This window comes from Balearica regulorum, chromosome 1, assembly GCF_011004875.1.
Source record: "Balearica regulorum gibbericeps isolate bBalReg1 chromosome 1, bBalReg1.pri, whole genome shotgun sequence".
NCBI classification, from domain to species: domain Eukaryota; kingdom Metazoa; phylum Chordata; class Aves; order Gruiformes; family Gruidae; genus Balearica; species Balearica regulorum.
This window is the reverse complement of record NC_046184.1, coordinates 127,116,974-127,135,374: the sequence shown is the minus strand read 5'-3', so window position 1 is coordinate 127,135,374 and position 18,401 is coordinate 127,116,974. Positions and strand designations below refer to the sequence as shown.

Here is an 18,401-nt window from a genome sequence, read left to right as displayed (position 1 = left end):
AAAACCCAAAGGGGTTATTTTAGTTGGTTGGAAGGTTAAAATAACCCAATTTGTATTAGGCTACAAATGCTTTACACCATACTTATTTACTTTATTTTCACAATCTGTAAGACAACTTCATTTTAAGACAAGAGGAAAAACCAAAACCAAACAAAAACCTTCCCTATGGTATTGTCAATATTCCCTGAGATCATAACATCAATTTTTATGGTCTTGGGAAGAAAAGAAAAAAAAAAGAAAACAAAAAAACAAAAAAAACCCCAAACCAAAACAAAAAAAAAAAAACCCCAAACCAACAAACAGAAAACCTCAAAATCTAAACTCAAATAAAAAAAGCCACTTCTACTTATCTATGAAATTCTTATTTGAAATGCAGTCAGCTTCTCTTTTCACAGCCTGCAAAAACTGTGCTATAAGTGAATGGACTTACATTTCTTACTATCTGAATGCAAGGTTTTGTCATCGTTGCTCTGTATGATTCTTTAGAAAATGACAGTAGATGACAATTTTCTTAAATGATGCAAAATGCAAGCCGATTAAAGATTTCTGGTTGTGTTTAAAAGATATATGTATATATGCGTATGTCAGGTTTAGGCTACAAGACTGTTTAGGCTATAAGGTTGTTCAGACTTATCATCATCATTGCCTTTAAGAACTTCTTTAATGGTGTATGGGCTTGAGTGTTCTTCCTGTTCAAATAACAAGCTGGAAAAAAGGACACAGGAAAACCTTATAGATCCCCATGAACAGAAGAGGTAGACCTTTAAAATCTTACATCATCCTGTGCTTAGGAGCAATAGCTCTTCTGCTGTAATGGTGACAACATTACTGACTTGGAATCCAAAGATCTTTTCATTGTCCTCTTAGAAATTCAAAGATTCAGTGGCAAATTAAATTTATGCTGTCCCAGATAGAAATATTACTAGAGTGGGCAACTGTTGACAATAAATTTCTGTTCCCCAGAAAACTGACACAGGAAGCATCTCCTCGAGTGCTTCAGGGCAGGAGGAGTCTTCAGTTGTGTTTGCAGCGAGGTGGATGCCTCAGGATGCCCAACCATAAGGAGCAGAAAAGAAGATACAAATACCAAATGGGAAGACTGAGTGTAACCCCATTCAGGTCTGTCCTACATGAGTTTCTGATGGAAATGTCACAGTTCTGTTATTTAGTAAGGTTATTGTTTAGTTAAATAATCCTCCGTGTTACATAGTTAACAACTAGTGACCAAAAAGATCCACTAGAAGGTATAGAAACGTGGATATATCATACATTATCTGATTACCAGTAGGAATATTTCAGTATATCCTTGTTTATATAGCCACATTATTTTCTAGTTAAGACTGAAAATAATGGTCAAGACCAAAGACCTGACATTCAAATTAAGCTTTAGACTAACAAAATATCATTACTCAACAGCACTGAAAAGCTAAAGGCTTGCAAATTTTAATATACTTTGGCCTAAAATAAATTTCTAAAAGGATGGTCATCAACATTGTTTTACTTCTGTGTTCTTTTATGACATCTTCATTCCTGTATGCTTAGCATGGCTGGGAAACAGCAATTTATCTTTACACTCGTAGTGAATTTGCCTTTTTTAATCTTAATTAGTGGTAGCTGCTAGCAACACACAAATAAAAAGGAATGAAACCTATATATACTTGTTTCTTAGAGCTTGTGACATTCTCATGTTTGTCCAATTAAACATGAAGAACAGTGGCTTCATTTTGCTATATGTGAGGCCATTTGTCAGTACGGGTGATGATAACATGAATGTGGACTACAGCTGATTAGCATTCTATGACAAACCAGCATAGGTAATTTAGCATAGCATAATACTTTATTATATTTAAGGGAATCAGGTCACTTATTAATTGAAAGGAAATTCAGGAAAAGATCAGCCTTTTGATCCCCAAAATGCTGAGCATATTATTCTAATTTCAAATTGAAAGCAGAGAAATCAAACTGTAGCATTCATTTTCCAAGATCTTTTCCCCTCCATCCCACAAATACTGATAGTACCAATTGTAGTTTCAACTGTGAACCTAAACTAAGTTGCATTGACATGCTGGAAATTTGATATCATCACAGGTAATCTATGAATAATTACTACTCAAGGCAAGTTACAATACATGAACCATAACCTTGTTCTGACTTTGTCTTTCTGCACTTTCTGGGCCCATCTGTTTTTCTCTACACTTGATCAACCAAGCTAAGACGACCTATACTTTTCCTGGAACAGGAAAGAAAATGTTCACAAATTATAGCCATGTCACTCCACTCCAATTTTTTTTTGTCCATATAGCACAACAAATTGATTTGCTGTGGCAGTAAACAGTGAAATAGTCTCTTCAGTGCCTAGTAATTAGTTCTAATACTAGCAGACAAATTAAAAGGCAGCAAAACAAAATGTCTCCATCAGGCACTTATAATAACCTTCATAATACATACAGTAGATGTTGTGAAGACTAAGGTGGATAAATGAGGAGAATGCTGATTTTGGCATCCAGCTTACTTTCAGATAATCTAGCTCATCCCTCTTGGCTGACATCAGACCTAGACTAATATTAAAGAGTAATAAACTCCTTCCAGCAAACCTCTGATTCCATGGTTCACTGGTCTCAGACCTAATCTATCAATCCATTTACTGCACAGTAAAAGGTAAGAAACCCATTACAGATCTGTTATATGCCCTGGCAGGTGGTATGTGACAAGAACTGAATTCATCACAAACTCCACTGCCTAGTACCCCTTTTGTATGCTTTGAAGCACTAGGTGGTTAGCTTGCTTGGCTATCACAGCAGAAGATACTTTGAGCTCTGAAAATAAACGAAAAATTATTGATATGAAGGCATAAAAATGGTTATAAAACACTTCATTTTTCATACTATTAAGATTTCACAAAGATAGCGTTATTTTCATTTTTACAAGAAATACTAGCTTTGGAGAGGGTACAATAAATAAAACCAGGCGAGAATTTAAAAGTCATGCTTTCAAATGTGGGTTTTAATCTTCATTCTCTGCTTAAACTATGTCTGAGCTAGCAGCCTATTAGAATCACTGTTCAATAAAGTTGTCTAAAGAAAAGACATTTTAAAATTATTACTATCCAAAGGAAGAAAAACTCTTCATTTATCTATTCTCAAGGTCATCAGCACGTGATATAAACACCCAAAAGCAAAGACAATACTGAAGCAAAAGCAAAAAAGCTTCTTTTATGTGACTGCAATTCCTTTCATACTCAATTTCTTTTCTCGGCTTATTTCCATTGCTGTAGGGCAACAGTTTCTGTGACTGTAAAGAAGGTTTGAACATGACTTATTTCAAATATGTCACCTTGAAGGTTAAGACTCACAGGTGTTGTCCTCCATTTCCCTGCTTGGCAGATCAAGGCAAAACAAAAATTTGTCATAACCTGAGGAGATATTTGGCTCCATTCTCAGCTGGTGTAAATTGTCACAGCTTCTCTGAAGTAAACAGAATTACTCTAACGTATGCCAGATAAGGACCTACCTTACATTATTTATGTAACTGTCATGTATGTTTTGTATTTTGAAAATATCATCATCCTGCAATATGAGATAATCAGAAATAGTAGATGGTTACATGTTCATTTCTAGCAGACATGCCAGAAAACAAAACAAACACCTAGAAACAAAAGATTAAAGTGTATGATACACTCTTAGAAGGGGATGGAGAGATAGAAAAGCCCCAGAGAAATCTCTGTCTGGTGTTTGTTCACTGTGCTTTGAGGAACACAAAAAAATATATCCTCATCTAAAAACTGACTACAGAACCATCCTCAGGTGACCTACAGAAGTTCTCATGATATAAGAGTGCCGGAACTGTGAGCTTTGGCTCATAGTAAAATTCTGTGAGTTTTTTTCCAGTGGTTACAGTTCTATAGCTGAAGGAAGACAATGTATATCTCTGTCAGGCCTGCTGACTTTCTTTCCATGATTTCTAATTTTATTATAGACCTTAAGAGTTTCAGAGGAGAAAGGGAAAAAAAATTAATTGAGGATTTCTCACAAATTGTGAGTAAAAGAAAAAATATGTAAATGAAAAAATAAATATTTTTCCATTCAGTTTCATTGGAAAAATCCAATGACAGAAACCCAAAATGAACTTTTTTTTTTTTTTAAACATCTGTCAAAATCATATGGGAAATAGAAAACCTTCAGAGAAAGAGAACATTTCATAGAACTTGTATGGATTCGAGTCTTGTAATTTTCAAAACCAGTTTCTGTTCATTAAAAAAAAAATACTTAACTTTTCAGATTCTTTAGATTCAGTTATCAGTGAGAACTCAGTTTTTACACCTCCATAGGTAGATAACTGAAATCAAAATAATGTGATTAAGTAACGATCTTAAATGGAATTTCAATTTTCTGGTTTTAGTCTCTTTTAGAAGTAAATGGAAGTTTTCAAGTGGTAAATTTCAAGCCTAATGTCTTGCCAGACACATTACTTAGATCTAGGAGCCATAAACTTGTAAAGAGAATGGTTCACTAAACAGTAGCTTTGTCCCCCATATTTCATCCAGGCCTAACTACTTTCAACAGCATTCATAGTTGTTCTGACTGCAACAAGTAACCAGGAACATTTCTGCATCAGCAAGCACAAAATGAAAACGCAAAGTTTTTAGGTATATGACTTACATTCAGAGACAAACTACAAATTTTGTTAAAATGTATTTGTGTGATTTTACTAAAAGTAAAAAAAAAAGAAAAAAGTCCTGAAAACTAATGTTATCATTTTAATACTACAGCTCAGGTATTCCAGTCGTGGTGCCTAAATTCAGCTATGTATGTGCTTACTTCAGCTAGTAAGTAACACTATTTTGATCTTGAAATGTTCTGAATTCTTCTATATACATTGATTTCAGAAACTCATTTGTAGAGAAAGAGATACTTCTGTCTAAGCACCCAAATAATGATTTATGTGTCCAACTTGGAGTTTGTGAATGTGATCAATATTTATTATCCACTTTTGCCTGAACCATTAGCTAATATTCTGAACCTTGACAGACTGTTTCTGTTAGAAAGAAATTAATGAGAGTCCCATATCAAATAAGTTCCTGTTTATTTCCCAGGTCTGTGCTTGAAATTCAACTGTGTTCACAGAAATGGTAACAACCCCCCCCCCCCCCCCTCCCAGGATGTAGTATTCTTGACCAGAAACTCTAGCTTGTCTTTTCAGTAAAGTACTCAGAAGATTTTTCTCACCTTTTTTCTCCCCCCCCAGAGTTAAACACAACAAATACCTCTCTCTTTTTACCCCAGCATCCTGGTAACTTTAAGAAACAGATATCACAGATTAATTTCCCAGATTCTGATTTTGCTATCAGTCTCAACACTAATCCTTCAACTGATTCTACATCGACCTTTTCTGACCAGGCTAATCCATACCTTGGGCGGTGGTCCTCTGGACAACACTTTCTACCATTTCTGCTACATGAGAAGCAGAAGCTACATGAGAGCACTCAGATTATCTACCTCTCTTTACCAGATTTGCTATTCATTGTCACCAGTTTCCAGCACAAAAATATGCTACTTCAACAATAAAATACAACAAAATCCTCCCTTCTCTCCATGAGTATGGAGATCCCAGAAAGCAAAATGAGTGGCACTTTGCTACACAGAAACCAGACCTCAAAGCTCAAGGCTAGAAGTGTGGTGGAAGGTGAAACAGTGGTTGCAGCTTCCACAGCAGGGCTGGGGAGAAGAGATAATTAGGAAGTATTTCCATAAAGGCAATCAGCCATTTGCTACTGCCTCTCACACACCTGAGTCACAAAAGTTGGAATATTTGCTGTACCCTCAAAACAACCAGGCTACTAATGCTCTGCATTCCATCCTTAAGGAGCAGACACATAATTCAGGGAGTATATTTAGATGCAACATCATCACTTCAGGCACTAATGGTCTTGGTTTGCTGTCATTGTTTCTCACAGCAGTGTATTGTACATATTTTTCTTCCTCAGGTTCATCATGCATACAAATGTCTCTTCATACGGAGAAAAATAATACATACCAGAAAATGTATAATGCAAATATTTGCTGCAGATTAAAATTTTATACCACAGTTATATCACTAATATGTCTAACCTTTAAGAAGCGATGGTTAGCCTCCTTCAGTGTACTTTCAAGCTTATGTTTTTTGTCTGGGTTCAGTGATGCACTTCCAAGCGCTATTCCTCCAGTTTCATTTAATCGTTTCAGTATTCCCTTGTGTGGCGGCAGCTCTTCAACTCTTAACTGGAACAGACAAATACAGCAGTTAAGATGAACTGTGGTAGAATTTTCAGCTTTCTTATCTTCACCCTTATCGATTGGTGTATCAGCTGAAGGAATAAACTCAATTCGAGACAAAATAACCGTTGCTTTCTGAACGTAGAAGGCTAACTCCCCAAAAGAGACTGTATTAGTAGATCAAGCCTAAAGAGAGTCCTAAATGCCAAAAATACAGAGTTTCTCAGGATCTTAATCACTGTTACATGATAAATTCCACTTCTGAACACACATAGCTCATGTACCTGAATTTTAATAATCTTTTAATATGATAAAGATCAAACACTTTGGAGAAGAGTTTTAACATGTTCCACACAGTCACCCAGATGGTATTTGGTGAAAAGTCCTCCAGCCTAACCTCATAATGAAGAATGTTCATGTACGTTCATAAAAATCCAAGTAAAGCCAAAGGATGCAAGGCATCATCTAAATGTACCACTTCTCCATCACATATGCAGTTACTGCAAACTTATATTGTCAAACTTGATATATCAAGTCAATATAATATAACTATAAGATAAAGTTCTTCGAGTTCAGTTTGTTGGCATTTTTTTCAATCAACATAAACACATAGGCATGAAATGAACCACATTGTGAGCCAATGTATTATTATTTACTGCATTAGGATGTAATCTCTTTTGTAGCTCCAAAAGAACAAGGTAGACTGTAAAAATAAGATACAAATAAGAGACGCTAATATCTTTAATTTTGGATTATATATCCCTTGGGAATACTACAATTGGGAAATATTTGTGTATAAATAAAGAGCGGGAACCTTTGTGGTTCTAAACAATCAATTTAGACTTTAAACCTGTAATTATGTCTGCAAATTATAAGATGCATCTGACACTCCTTATAAATATTTCTTTCCATTCTGATATCCTTAACAATGGAGGCAAATCCTCACAAATTCTCTGTCCAACTCACTGACATCTTATGCTAAACAGTCAAAGGGACAAAGTCAGCACATGGTTAACTCTTCATTTCCTCATATGCTATTTATCCTATTTTTGTTTATTTAAAAAGAAACTTGAAGGCAGATTTTTACTAAAGCATCTTTTAGATTATTTTCATATTTTGTTGAAAGAAGGATAGAACAAACTCTGACAAGTTTCCTTCAAATTCTTTAATGTTCTATTCCATCACTTGCTGAATTTGTTCAGCTTGGATTACCTTAAAGGATAACTAGTCCTTATCTTCAAGAGATGATGGGAAACCTTTAGGTAGGTATTCTATAAGAAATATACATTTTCCAACTACAGTTTAGTTCATTATTGTGCAAGTTATTAAATATAATCATTCTATTGGACATATTTCAGAAACTAAACAGAGCAACTTCTATTGGATATATTTATTATCAGTATCATAGTCTAACATCTTTATGACAATATTCCGGCATTTAAAAACAAACAGTTAATATTCTGTTGGGGATTTTTTTAAAGCATTTTTAAAAATTCACCAAACTCTTTAGTCTAGAAAATGTTACAGTGATACTTTAACCAGTTGACATTTATAATTATGCGTGCAGTTCTAGATACTGTTGTGAAATACTGAATACCATTTAATAAGTGAGAAGTTATAAAAGGTTAACGAGACACCTATAGAGAAATGTTGTACAGATATAACAGTCAGATTCTGAATTAAGAAATGAGGATGAAAAAGGTAATGATTAGTTACCTAGTGACAGGATAGGTATTTTTCTTTCAGTACATTTTCCATTACTTTTCTGATTTTAGTACGATCAGTATATATTTGTATCTGGGTTTTGAAATTCCACTGTTTTGATTTATCTAAAAAAGTTAAATGAATGCTGTGTTTGATGACAGAAGCCTTCTCTGAAAACACCATTTAATGTTCTTTAATGTAGAACTGATAAAGTACAAAGACATTAAAAATAAAACTCACAATACCTTTACTTTGCTAAGGCAGTCTCTTAACTGGTCTTCATTCCCTGGTTCAAGGGGAATACCAATAATGCTGTCTGCTTCCTCTAACCATAAAATCAACTTGTTCAAGTCCTCTTGAAATTCTGATAAAATATTCTTTTCTTCCTCTAACCTGTAATAAAAATGTGAAATTAATGTTTCTATACATTTATTTTTTATGTTGAAGTGCTTATCCATATTAAAAAAGAGGCGGGGGAAAGCAAATTTTTTAGATTTTTTCACATCAAAATTATCAAACCACCATCCTTTTAACATGGTATTAAATGTATTTTAAAAGAAAAACTCAAGTCATAATTTGTAATGTCATTAAATTCAGCTTCTAGATTACATATGGCAGGGAGCAAACAAGCACACCAAAACTAGAACTGTTAATAATTCAGACCAAATTTTTGTGTGAACTAGCAGAAGGGAAGCCCAGTGTCAGAAACTAAGAATTCTCGCAGCAAATTTTACCAAGCTGAATCTGTAAAAACAGACACTTAAACCCATTTGGACATATTGTACAAACAGGTATTTTGGTGACTGTGCAACATACTTTGTGTAAAGCACTCAAAATCAACCTAAAAAGTAGATAAGGTTTGTATTCTCTATTTATCTCACCTAACTTTAGATGTCTACTTTGTCTACATCTACAACTCAGCTGTTGATTTTCTCACCCAGATTCTCTTCATTGAATGCAACTTGGCATTTCTAGTGTGTGATACATGGATTCATCTTAGATAATCACAACAGGAAGAGGTGAATTCTGCTATACAACCTTTTTCTTTTATTAATTAAAGGAAATCCAGATGACCACCTAAGGCATAAACATTGCAGGTTTCTAAAGTCAGATAAGACTACCTTCACTATGACTGTATAAATATATGGAGAGCTGAACTTTTGTGCCTAAGCTTCCAAAGTCATCAAAAGATGCATGAGAAAAATTTCAAGGGCAGCAGGGAAGAGCACTAGCAGAATGTGAGTCCTTTGGGACTAACATTATGGGTGGATCCCTTCTGAAGGAGAAAATTTATGTTTTACATAAATCTCTTGTAATTTATCCTCCAAACTTATTCACAAAACTGAGGTTACACTGAGTCTTACCTGTATGGAAGGATTAAATAATTATTAATAAAATTATACAATAATTAATAACCTGTTAAATAAGTATAGGTTTTTGTCATTGCTGTTGTTTTATTAAGGTTACTTGAGATTAAAGCAAAGATGTAAAACCAGATTTTTCTTTTTTATTTTTTTTTAATTATTATTATTATTTCCAAGGTCCAACTTAGTTTGAGAGGTTAGGTCATTTATTACACATAATAAGAGGTTGAATTAGTATTTTAAAGACATAACTCAACATTACAGTGGAGAATCAAGGTCAGTATTATTAATATATTGTTTCTGAGTGCAAAAATGTATTAAAGCAGAATGAAAATGGTTTTAACTTTCTCTGATCTCCCATACTTGCCATGATGGTCAGCGCCCATAGAACACTGAGAAGTCCCATGGAATGACATCTGTTTTAAAATACACCATCATTTATTCACAATTTTTTTTCCTTAGGCAATTATGTTTTCTGATGGCTGACTTAAGCAAAGATGTCTCTTTAGAAGAGCTATTATGAATATGCTTCAGGCAAAAATGAATCAATAAAAAGTGTCAGCTTCGCATCATCTAACAAAAAAATATTGAAAATAATTGTTGCTTGACACACTTGCCTGCACGCATGCACACACAGTCTGACAAACAGCTTAGAAATTATAGATTAAAAGTTTTTATTCAAACAGAAATATAGAAATTTCCAGCAGTCAGTATCTATCTTACAGAAGTTTGTACATGCAAAGCCCCAAAACATTTCATCCTATATTAAGAAATCTAACTTTAAGTCATTAAAATCTTACATGACTTTTTTTCCCCCTCAGTGTAATTTCCAGATAATGAAAGTATTCAAGTGACTTCAAGTGTTCCACATTTGAAACATTTATTTACAGGGAAAGAAAAATGCTTCCTTAATGGTTTAAGTAAAAGCATTTGGTTAGAGGCAAAACAAAGGAAGAAAAACTGGAAGATTTGTAAAATGCCTTTTAAATAACATCATCCAGGTTACAGTATAAAATGGGAGAAGCCTGGTTTGTTCCCCAGTGAAAATTCTAGTAGCAAAGAGGGCCTAAGTATATGAGCTGAATTAAATTTCATTTCACAGCAAAAAAATCATCTGATTTCATGGTATAAGCGAGAAATTTTTATAGATTAAGATTTTTTGAGGAGGGAAAGAGTCATGCTGTTGGAATGCCGACTATTATAAAATAAAAACAGGAGCATACAATTCAACTACTATTTTATACAACTTGCAAACCAGCAAAACTTTTGCTAGTGCTTTACCTGCCTTCCATCTTATTGGTATTTATTGCATTTTCTTAACAAGGCATCCTTGCAAGATAAAAATTGCTATAATAGATGAATAAACACCTTACAGGCTCTACAGACTTCTTTCCGAAATAGTAGACTAAAAGCCAGAGTAAAGCACTAAAGACAAGCACCAAGTGCCAGTCTTCACTATCGAGCTGCTACATCTCACAGTCTAGCTACACTAAACATGCCACATTTTAAGGAGACCTGAAAAATATGATAGCTGCCATGCATGTGATAGTCTTTCCTGGATGGCAAAAGCTAGACAACATCACTAAAAAGATGTTCTTGGAAAAAAAAAAAAAAGTGTTCAATTTACCGGAACCAACACTTTTTGAAAGTGTCTCCAACTATTGTCCTAAATCTATCCTTTCTTTTGTACTTAAAAAACCTAAGAAAAGTAGCAACTTCAAACAATATATATCAATCTTGGATAAGAAAAACCTTATGAAACTTTATTACACATTGATGTTTTCAAATAATTATGAATAAGTAGCTCACACTTTCAAGGTTTTTTTCTTTAGAGCACAGTTTAAAGAAGTTCTCTGTTCATTTCTGAAATATGAAGCATTATTTCTTTGTTAACCTTCAAGTTTAATGTTTTTGTAGGATTTATTTAAGCATGTAGTAGTAATAATAATGAATGGGATATTTAAAATTCTCCATCCACAATTAAGTGGTAGATTTTTTATTTCCTGAGTCTATTCGATGCATTTAGATAACAAAAAAAGCACTAAGTTCTTCTTGAAATATTGGCTGTGAATTATAAATGTTCTTAATAGGTTTTCAGGAAATGTATTTGCAGTGATTACAGCTGAAAAAAATTATATATACAGAAAAGCAAATGCAGAATATATTATTAAGTATGATGAAGTCCAACAATAAATCATACAGTCAGTCATAATAAATATACAAAGTTCATGTAAAGGAGATTAGTAAAAGGAAGTACAGGTTTAAATGGGGGGATGCTTTTTTCATAGCTCAGCTGATATATCCATAGATTGCTATTATCTCAAGCATATCAGAAGGATTGTAGCTGGAATTTTAGGTAAGCAATAAATGTAAATCTACCCTCACACAGGGCAATATTTTTGTCAGCTAGTGTTCAAGAGCCAGAGACCGAGGAGTCACATGCTCTAAGCCTACAACAGTACAGGTATATAGGGTGTAGTCATCTCTTTCGAGAAACTGAAGGGCACGATGGAAACCAGGACGAGGACACTCATAGGTGCTTATTAGGAAGTGTGTGTTGACAGAAAAAGGAAGAACAACACTACTGTACCAGCCAAAGGTCATAGAATCATTAAGGTTGGAAAAGACCCGTAAGGTCATCAAATCCAATCACAAATCTGACACTGCCAAGTCCACCGCTAAACCATGTCCCTAAGCACCACATCTACAAGTCTTTTAAATACTTCCAGGGATGGTGACTCAACCACTTCCTGGGGCAGCCTGTTCCAATGACTGACAACCCTTTTGCTGAAGAAATTTTTTCCTAACATCCACCCTAAACCTCCCCTGGCACAACTTCAGGCCATATCGTCTTGTCCTATCACTTGTTGCTTGGCAGAAGAGACCAACAGCCACTTGGCTACAGCCTCCTTTCAGGTAGTTGTAGAGAGTGATAAGGTCTCCCCTCAGCCTCCTTCTTTCCAGGCTAAACAACCCCAGTTCCCTCAGCTGCTCCTCATAAGACTTGTGCTCTAGACCCTTCATCATCTTCATTGCCCTTCTCTGGACATGCTCCAGCACCTCAATGTCTTTCTTGTAGTGAGGGGCCCAAAACTGAACACAGGACTCGAGGTGTGGCCTCACCAGGGCCCAGTACAGTGGGATGATCACTTCCCTAGTCCTCCTGGCCACACTATGTCTGATGCAAGCCAGGATGCTGTTGGCCTTCTTGGCCACCTGGGCACACTACTGGCTCATATCCAGCTGGCCATTGACCAACACCCTCAGGTCCTTCGCCGCCGCACAGCTTTCCAACCACTCTTCCCCAAGCCTGTAGTGTTGCATGGGGTTGTTGTCACCCAAGTGCAGGACCCAGCCCTTGGCCTTGTTGAACCTCATACAGTTGGCCTTGGCCCATTGATCCAGCCTGCCCAGATCCCTCTGTAGAGCCTTCCTACCCTCAAGCAGATCAACACTCCTGCCCAACTTGGTGTTGTCTGCAAATTAACTGAGGGTGCACTCAATACCCTCACATCCAGATCATTGATAAAGATACTAAAGAGAACTGGCCCCAGTACTGAGCCCTGGGGAACACCACTTGTGACCAGCCACCAACTGGATTTAACTCCATTCACCAGAACTCTTTGGGCCCAGCCATCCAGCCAGTGTTTTACCCCATGAAGCGTACGCCCATCCAAGCCATGAGGAGCCAATTTGTCCAGGAGAATGCTGTGGGAAATGGTGTCAAAGGCTTTACTAAAGGATAGGTAGACAACACCTGCAGCCTTTCCCTCATCCACTAAGCAGGTGTCATGATTTAACCCCAGCCAGTAACTAAACACCACACAGGTGCTCACTCACCCCCTGCTCATCCCTCAAGGGGAGGGGGATGAGAATGGAAAAACACCTCATGGATTGAGATAGAGACAGTTTAATAGGATAACAAAGGAAGAGAATAACAATAACAATAGTACAAGTGATGCGCAAATGCAATTGCTTACCACATGCAGAAGGAGGACACAAAAAAACCAAAACCCAACCCAAAACCCACACCCAGTGCCCAGTCTGTTTCCAAGTAGCGATCCTGCCTCCCGGCGAGCCTCCCCAGTTATATCTGGAGCATGACGTAAAGTAGGGAACATCCCTTTGGCCAGCCTGGGTCAGCTCTCCTGGCTGTGCTCTCCCAGCTTCTTGCGCACCTGGCAGGGTGTGAGAAGCTGAAAAGTGTAGACACTACAGATACATAGAAATACTCCCTCAAACATTGGCGTGCTGCCCCCAGGCATATCTCTAGTGAGCCTGGTTTTATCCCTTTCCCTCTTCAAATCCAGTTTAAAGCTCTTCGATGAGCCCTGCTAAGCCCTATGTAAAGATCCTTTTCCCCATTTAAGACAGATGTACCCCTACCCCCCCATCTGTCATCAGCAGGCCTGGTGTCACACAGGTTGATCCATGATCAAAAAATCCAAAATTCTACCAGTGACACCAGTCACAGAGCCAGCATGGATCTGCTGGGTTGTCTTGTTGCTTCCCTCATCATTCCCTGCAACTGGAAGGATAGACCACACTACTTGTGCTCCTGATCCCTTCGGCAGTCATCCCAAGGCCCTGAAGTCTCTCTTGTTTGCCCTTGGACTTCTTATTCTAAGTTCATCCCCACCTACATGAAAAAGATCAACAATGGATAATAACTTGAGGGTGTACCAGGGTAGGAGATTTTTCTCATCACATCATTAACTTGGGCCCCAGGGAGGCAGCAAATTTCTGCTGCTCTGAACAGGATCTCAACACAAGTTCTAGATCAAGTTCCTGCTTTAGATCTAGAATGGAATTCTAAATCAGCAAACAGGTTTATTTGCTTTTGTTCTTAACACAGTGTGTTGTAATATTTACTAGACATGTGAGCCCACTACTGCTCTTTTTTAAGCTCATAAACAAATTACTCCGCAGTAACTGCCTAGAGATTAAACAAACACAAGCCACTGGTGCCAAATTGTTCTTCAGAGGAAAAAGAAAGAGAAGATATTTACTGTAAAAACAACAAAATCTTCCAAAACTATTTATGTCTTGATATATGTATATACATACACACATGCATATATAGACAAATATAAATACAGGTATACATACATATACACACATATACTTACATTTATACAAATGCATTAAAAAGTAAACACCATAAATAGCAAAAGAAGCCAATTAACAGCCCTAATTTCCTGCTTTTGTCTTAAATTCTTATGGAAACCTGCACAACTGTTTTCAGGAACTGTTGTTTGTCTAGGATTTCTGGAAATGCAGGCAATGTCAGTGAAAAGTCCTGATGCTGCTGGCCTCTCATATTTATTGTGTCCATGTACTGCAGCTCTGAATCTCTTATGAAGTACTATTATGCAGCCAGAAATTCTGGACCTTCCTAATGTGTACAGAATTATACATTTTGATTGTACAGGACAGGAAGTGAAGAACCAGCTTTACAGCATCACATTTCTATCGGTGTTCTTCACTGACAAGTGTGTGTGTCCTTGAGAGGTCAAATGCTTTTCTTTAAGTTAAAAGAGGTTATCTAAAACCAACCAATCAAAACATTTATTTTTGTGAAACTGAGGCAGATGCTAATCTATACTGAGATCTGTAACCGTAAAAATGAAGAAATACTAGCTCTCTGTAATCTTAAAAGCAGAAGCACAACTTCAAATCTTTCTGAGGCAGTGTCCCCCTCTGCCTTGACTACATGGAGGTCTGGGAATCAGTCATCCAGTGCTACGCTGTGAACCACACAATAAAATCTCTGTCCCTCAACGTGACCAGATTCCCCAGAACCTAAGCTCTCAGCATCAGCTTTACTTTTTTTGGTTTCCTATCACTTCTACTCATTTGTAAAGTGCATAGCTCAATGGAGGTGTTATGTGATGGTACCCCAAGGACAAACCTGAGAAAGATTCAACTTTAAATATGTTAATTCTGGCACAGAAAAGGCATAGTGTTCAACTCAATGCACCTGAGAGCAAAATTATTGAGCTGTATAGTATTTTGAATAGGAAATCAAAAAGATTTCTTGTCTCCTAGCAGAGATAGCAATTGGCAAGATTCCTTTTTCATCTTAAGTACACTGTCAGTTTTATCACCCTTATGAATTCAACTGCAACCCTTAAAACATTTAAAACTTTTCCTAGTCATGAAGGAAAGATTTTTACTTTGATGACTAATTTAAATGTTGATCAGTAGGACTGAGTTTTATTATCTGAGCAATGTGGGATGTGGGATGTTTTCAACCTAAGACTTTCCAAGAATTCTTTTAGAGATGTTTTGTGTGTGTATATATATGCTCAGAAGGGTTTCAGAATTCAGACAAAAAAAAAAAGTTCCATAAAGATCTACTTCCTTATCCTAGTCAGGAACAGTGTGTAGTATAGTAATTAAAAGGTCCATTGCAACTAATGGGAGCTGCAGGTGCACTTCATAATTTACTTTACAATTTGTTCTTGGCCTGCTAGAACATTACTTCTATTATAAATAGCATTCTGCATGACAAGTATCATATTATGCAAGCCACAAAAATAAAGCACTCGCTATATTAGCTGAACCAGTTAATCAAATAAAAATTTTTAACTCGATGACTGATTGCACCTTTTGAACAAGCTGATTTCTATCACCATAATTACATTTGGAACAACAGATACATGTAATTTCTAGGTGTTTAAATCCACAGCGGCAATGACAAATTAACAGTAAGTTGTTATTAAGGGAGTATGGTCTTTCAAATCTGAGCCTAAACAAACTGGAATGAGGAGCATGAGCCACCAGTTGACTCAGACATGGACAGAGCAGCTCTTGAGAAAGCAGTTTGGAGTACACCTTGCTGGGTAAGCAGGTGATTGAGGAATAAGATGTCATTTCAGTAGGTGGTCCTATGGAGCCAAAACAGACCCATCTCCAGCACAGATCTGCATGCTTTTAAACCAGTCTAAATTCCCAAGAGCTTTTACACTGCTTCTCTGTTGGCAAATGGTTTGTTTCATTAACCCTGAAATGTAATCCAGCTCATTTGATGCAAAGTTCTTAAACTATAGCAGGGAGTACAGAATTTCCTATGTAACTTTTAGTCTTCTACATGACTGCTGTTCTCAGGCACATTACTTTTCCATATTAAAACACGACAGCTTTCTGTTTGTATTTCTAAATTCATAAGGCCCCTTGGTCAACTATTCTGACTGCACAGCTGTTTATGTGAATTTTATATACATTATACTTATGGAAGTGAATGTATTAATATTCAGTATTTAATATTAAGTAGTAAATTAATTAAAATAATTCTTTTTCCTAATAACATCTTGTATCTATGATATTTCATAGGGACTGGTTTTCTTAACTATTAAACTGAATCAATAACAAATTCTTATAGTAGTCTACAAAATACTCTGGATATACTTTTTCACTATCATTAATCCTTAGTTATAATGGTTAACTAGTACATAAACAGTCATGGCCCATTTCAAGTAAGCTTATTTTTTTCATTTGCAGTTTCTGGAAATCATATAAAATGCATAGTTCAGCTCATGTATTTTCTCCATAGTCAATAATGTGATACCAATACCATAGCAACCCGTAAATAGTTTATGAAACACATTAGATGTTTACAGTTTGTAACTGCACACAAGTGATGTTGGCTTTATTTGGGAGGTGTCAGCTAGAGATAGAAAATGTGCAATCACAGGAGTAGGACAGATCTGCACTTGTGACTCATATTCCCACTTGCACTTCCAATAATGTTTTGGTGCCTTTTTATTTTTTTAACATTCAGCTGTTGATTTTGTATTTATGGGATTTCTAAGATTAGGAATTAGTGCATTTAGTAGCTGTTACTGAGAATTTAAGAAGCCACCAAAATAGTAACTTGGCAATTTAGAGAAAATATTTACTAAGAGAGAATTAATTTTCTTTCTTTCTTGAAAGAATGTCCAAATATGCTTCATTTGGGTAAGGAACTTTAAAAAAAATAACTGAAATGAAAAATATCAGAGAAACTTTAGAAAAGTCAGATATAAATACTGAACAGTAAGAAATTTAGCTACATTATTTGTAAACACAGTGCTAATTTATACCAGAGTGATTCTTTTCTAGTAATTTACTGTAAGAAATTGGAACAGTCAAAAAAAGAAATATTCAGAGAATTCAATATGTAACTAATTTTATGTTGGAAAGAAAAAATATATTTATTGACTTAACTGTCATGAAATCTCTTCATCCTAAGCCAGCTTTTAAATGTCAATGAGAAGCTAATCACAGCCTTTGATATACTGAGTGTTCAGGTGAAGGAAACCAATGACTGGTAGCTAGTGTGTTATGGCCAAAAAAGAATAATGAAAGTAAGGTATGAAAAACATTAAAAAATATTTACTTTATAACAATTTAAAAAAAAAAAATTTAGAACAAAAAGCTTGTGTTTTTATATTCAGAAAAGTATTTGAAAATATTCTGGTAAACAGCCTTTGTTCTGTCATTCTTTCCATAATTATTTCAAACTCATTTGAGTAGAGATCTGAACAGACAGTCTGCAGGTTCAAGCTCATTAAAAGTGCAAATGTATTTGCAGCTAAAATAATGAAAATTTTTCTTCCACTCAACAGAACTCAGTTTTAACAAACGTCAGATTGTTATGAATAAAAAAAACCCCATACTGATTACTTCTGAAACAGCGAAGGAATCTAATTCCTGGGCATCTGTTTTCAAAAATTACACAAGAAATTTTTATCAGAGATAGAAAATACAAAGACCAGCCAGCACCACTGCTACAAGACTGCTGACAACCTCATTTATGAGCCTTCATCTTATCAAGCTCCTATGTGAGATGTTGCTTCTCCTCCTGGTATATATTCCCTCGCCTAGCTCTGGTGGCCCATGCGTTCTTGTAGCGGGAGTGAGGGTGCAGCACCAGGTTGCCACCGCAGCCCTGGAGCTTGCCACCACCCAGGCCCTCGAGTGCACGCAAATGCCCTGATGGCAAGCCACTGCCTCCCAAAGTCATCCAAAACTCGGGTGTCCCAGCAGCATCACTCCACACAGGCATGCGAAGCATAATATGGCCTGATGCATCTCAGGG

The 18,401-nt window shown here is 36.1% G+C and overlaps 1 protein-coding gene across 8 annotated transcripts in view; it reads right to left on the bottom strand.

Moving 5' to 3' along the window:
• DMD (dystrophin) overlaps positions 1 to 18,401 on the bottom strand; it is a 1,320,554-nt gene that overhangs the window by 411,848 nt on the left and 890,305 nt on the right. For all 8 annotated transcript variants that reach the window (XM_075774516.1, XM_075774534.1, XM_075774546.1 and 5 more), the window contains 2 exons: positions 8,201 to 8,348; positions 6,108 to 6,257 (listed from right to left, as the gene is read on the bottom strand). In XM_075774516.1, coding sequence (XP_075630631.1) covers positions 6,108 to 6,257; positions 8,201 to 8,348 — 298 coding nt within the window. The remainder of the gene's footprint in view (positions 1 to 6,107; positions 6,258 to 8,200; positions 8,349 to 18,401) is intronic.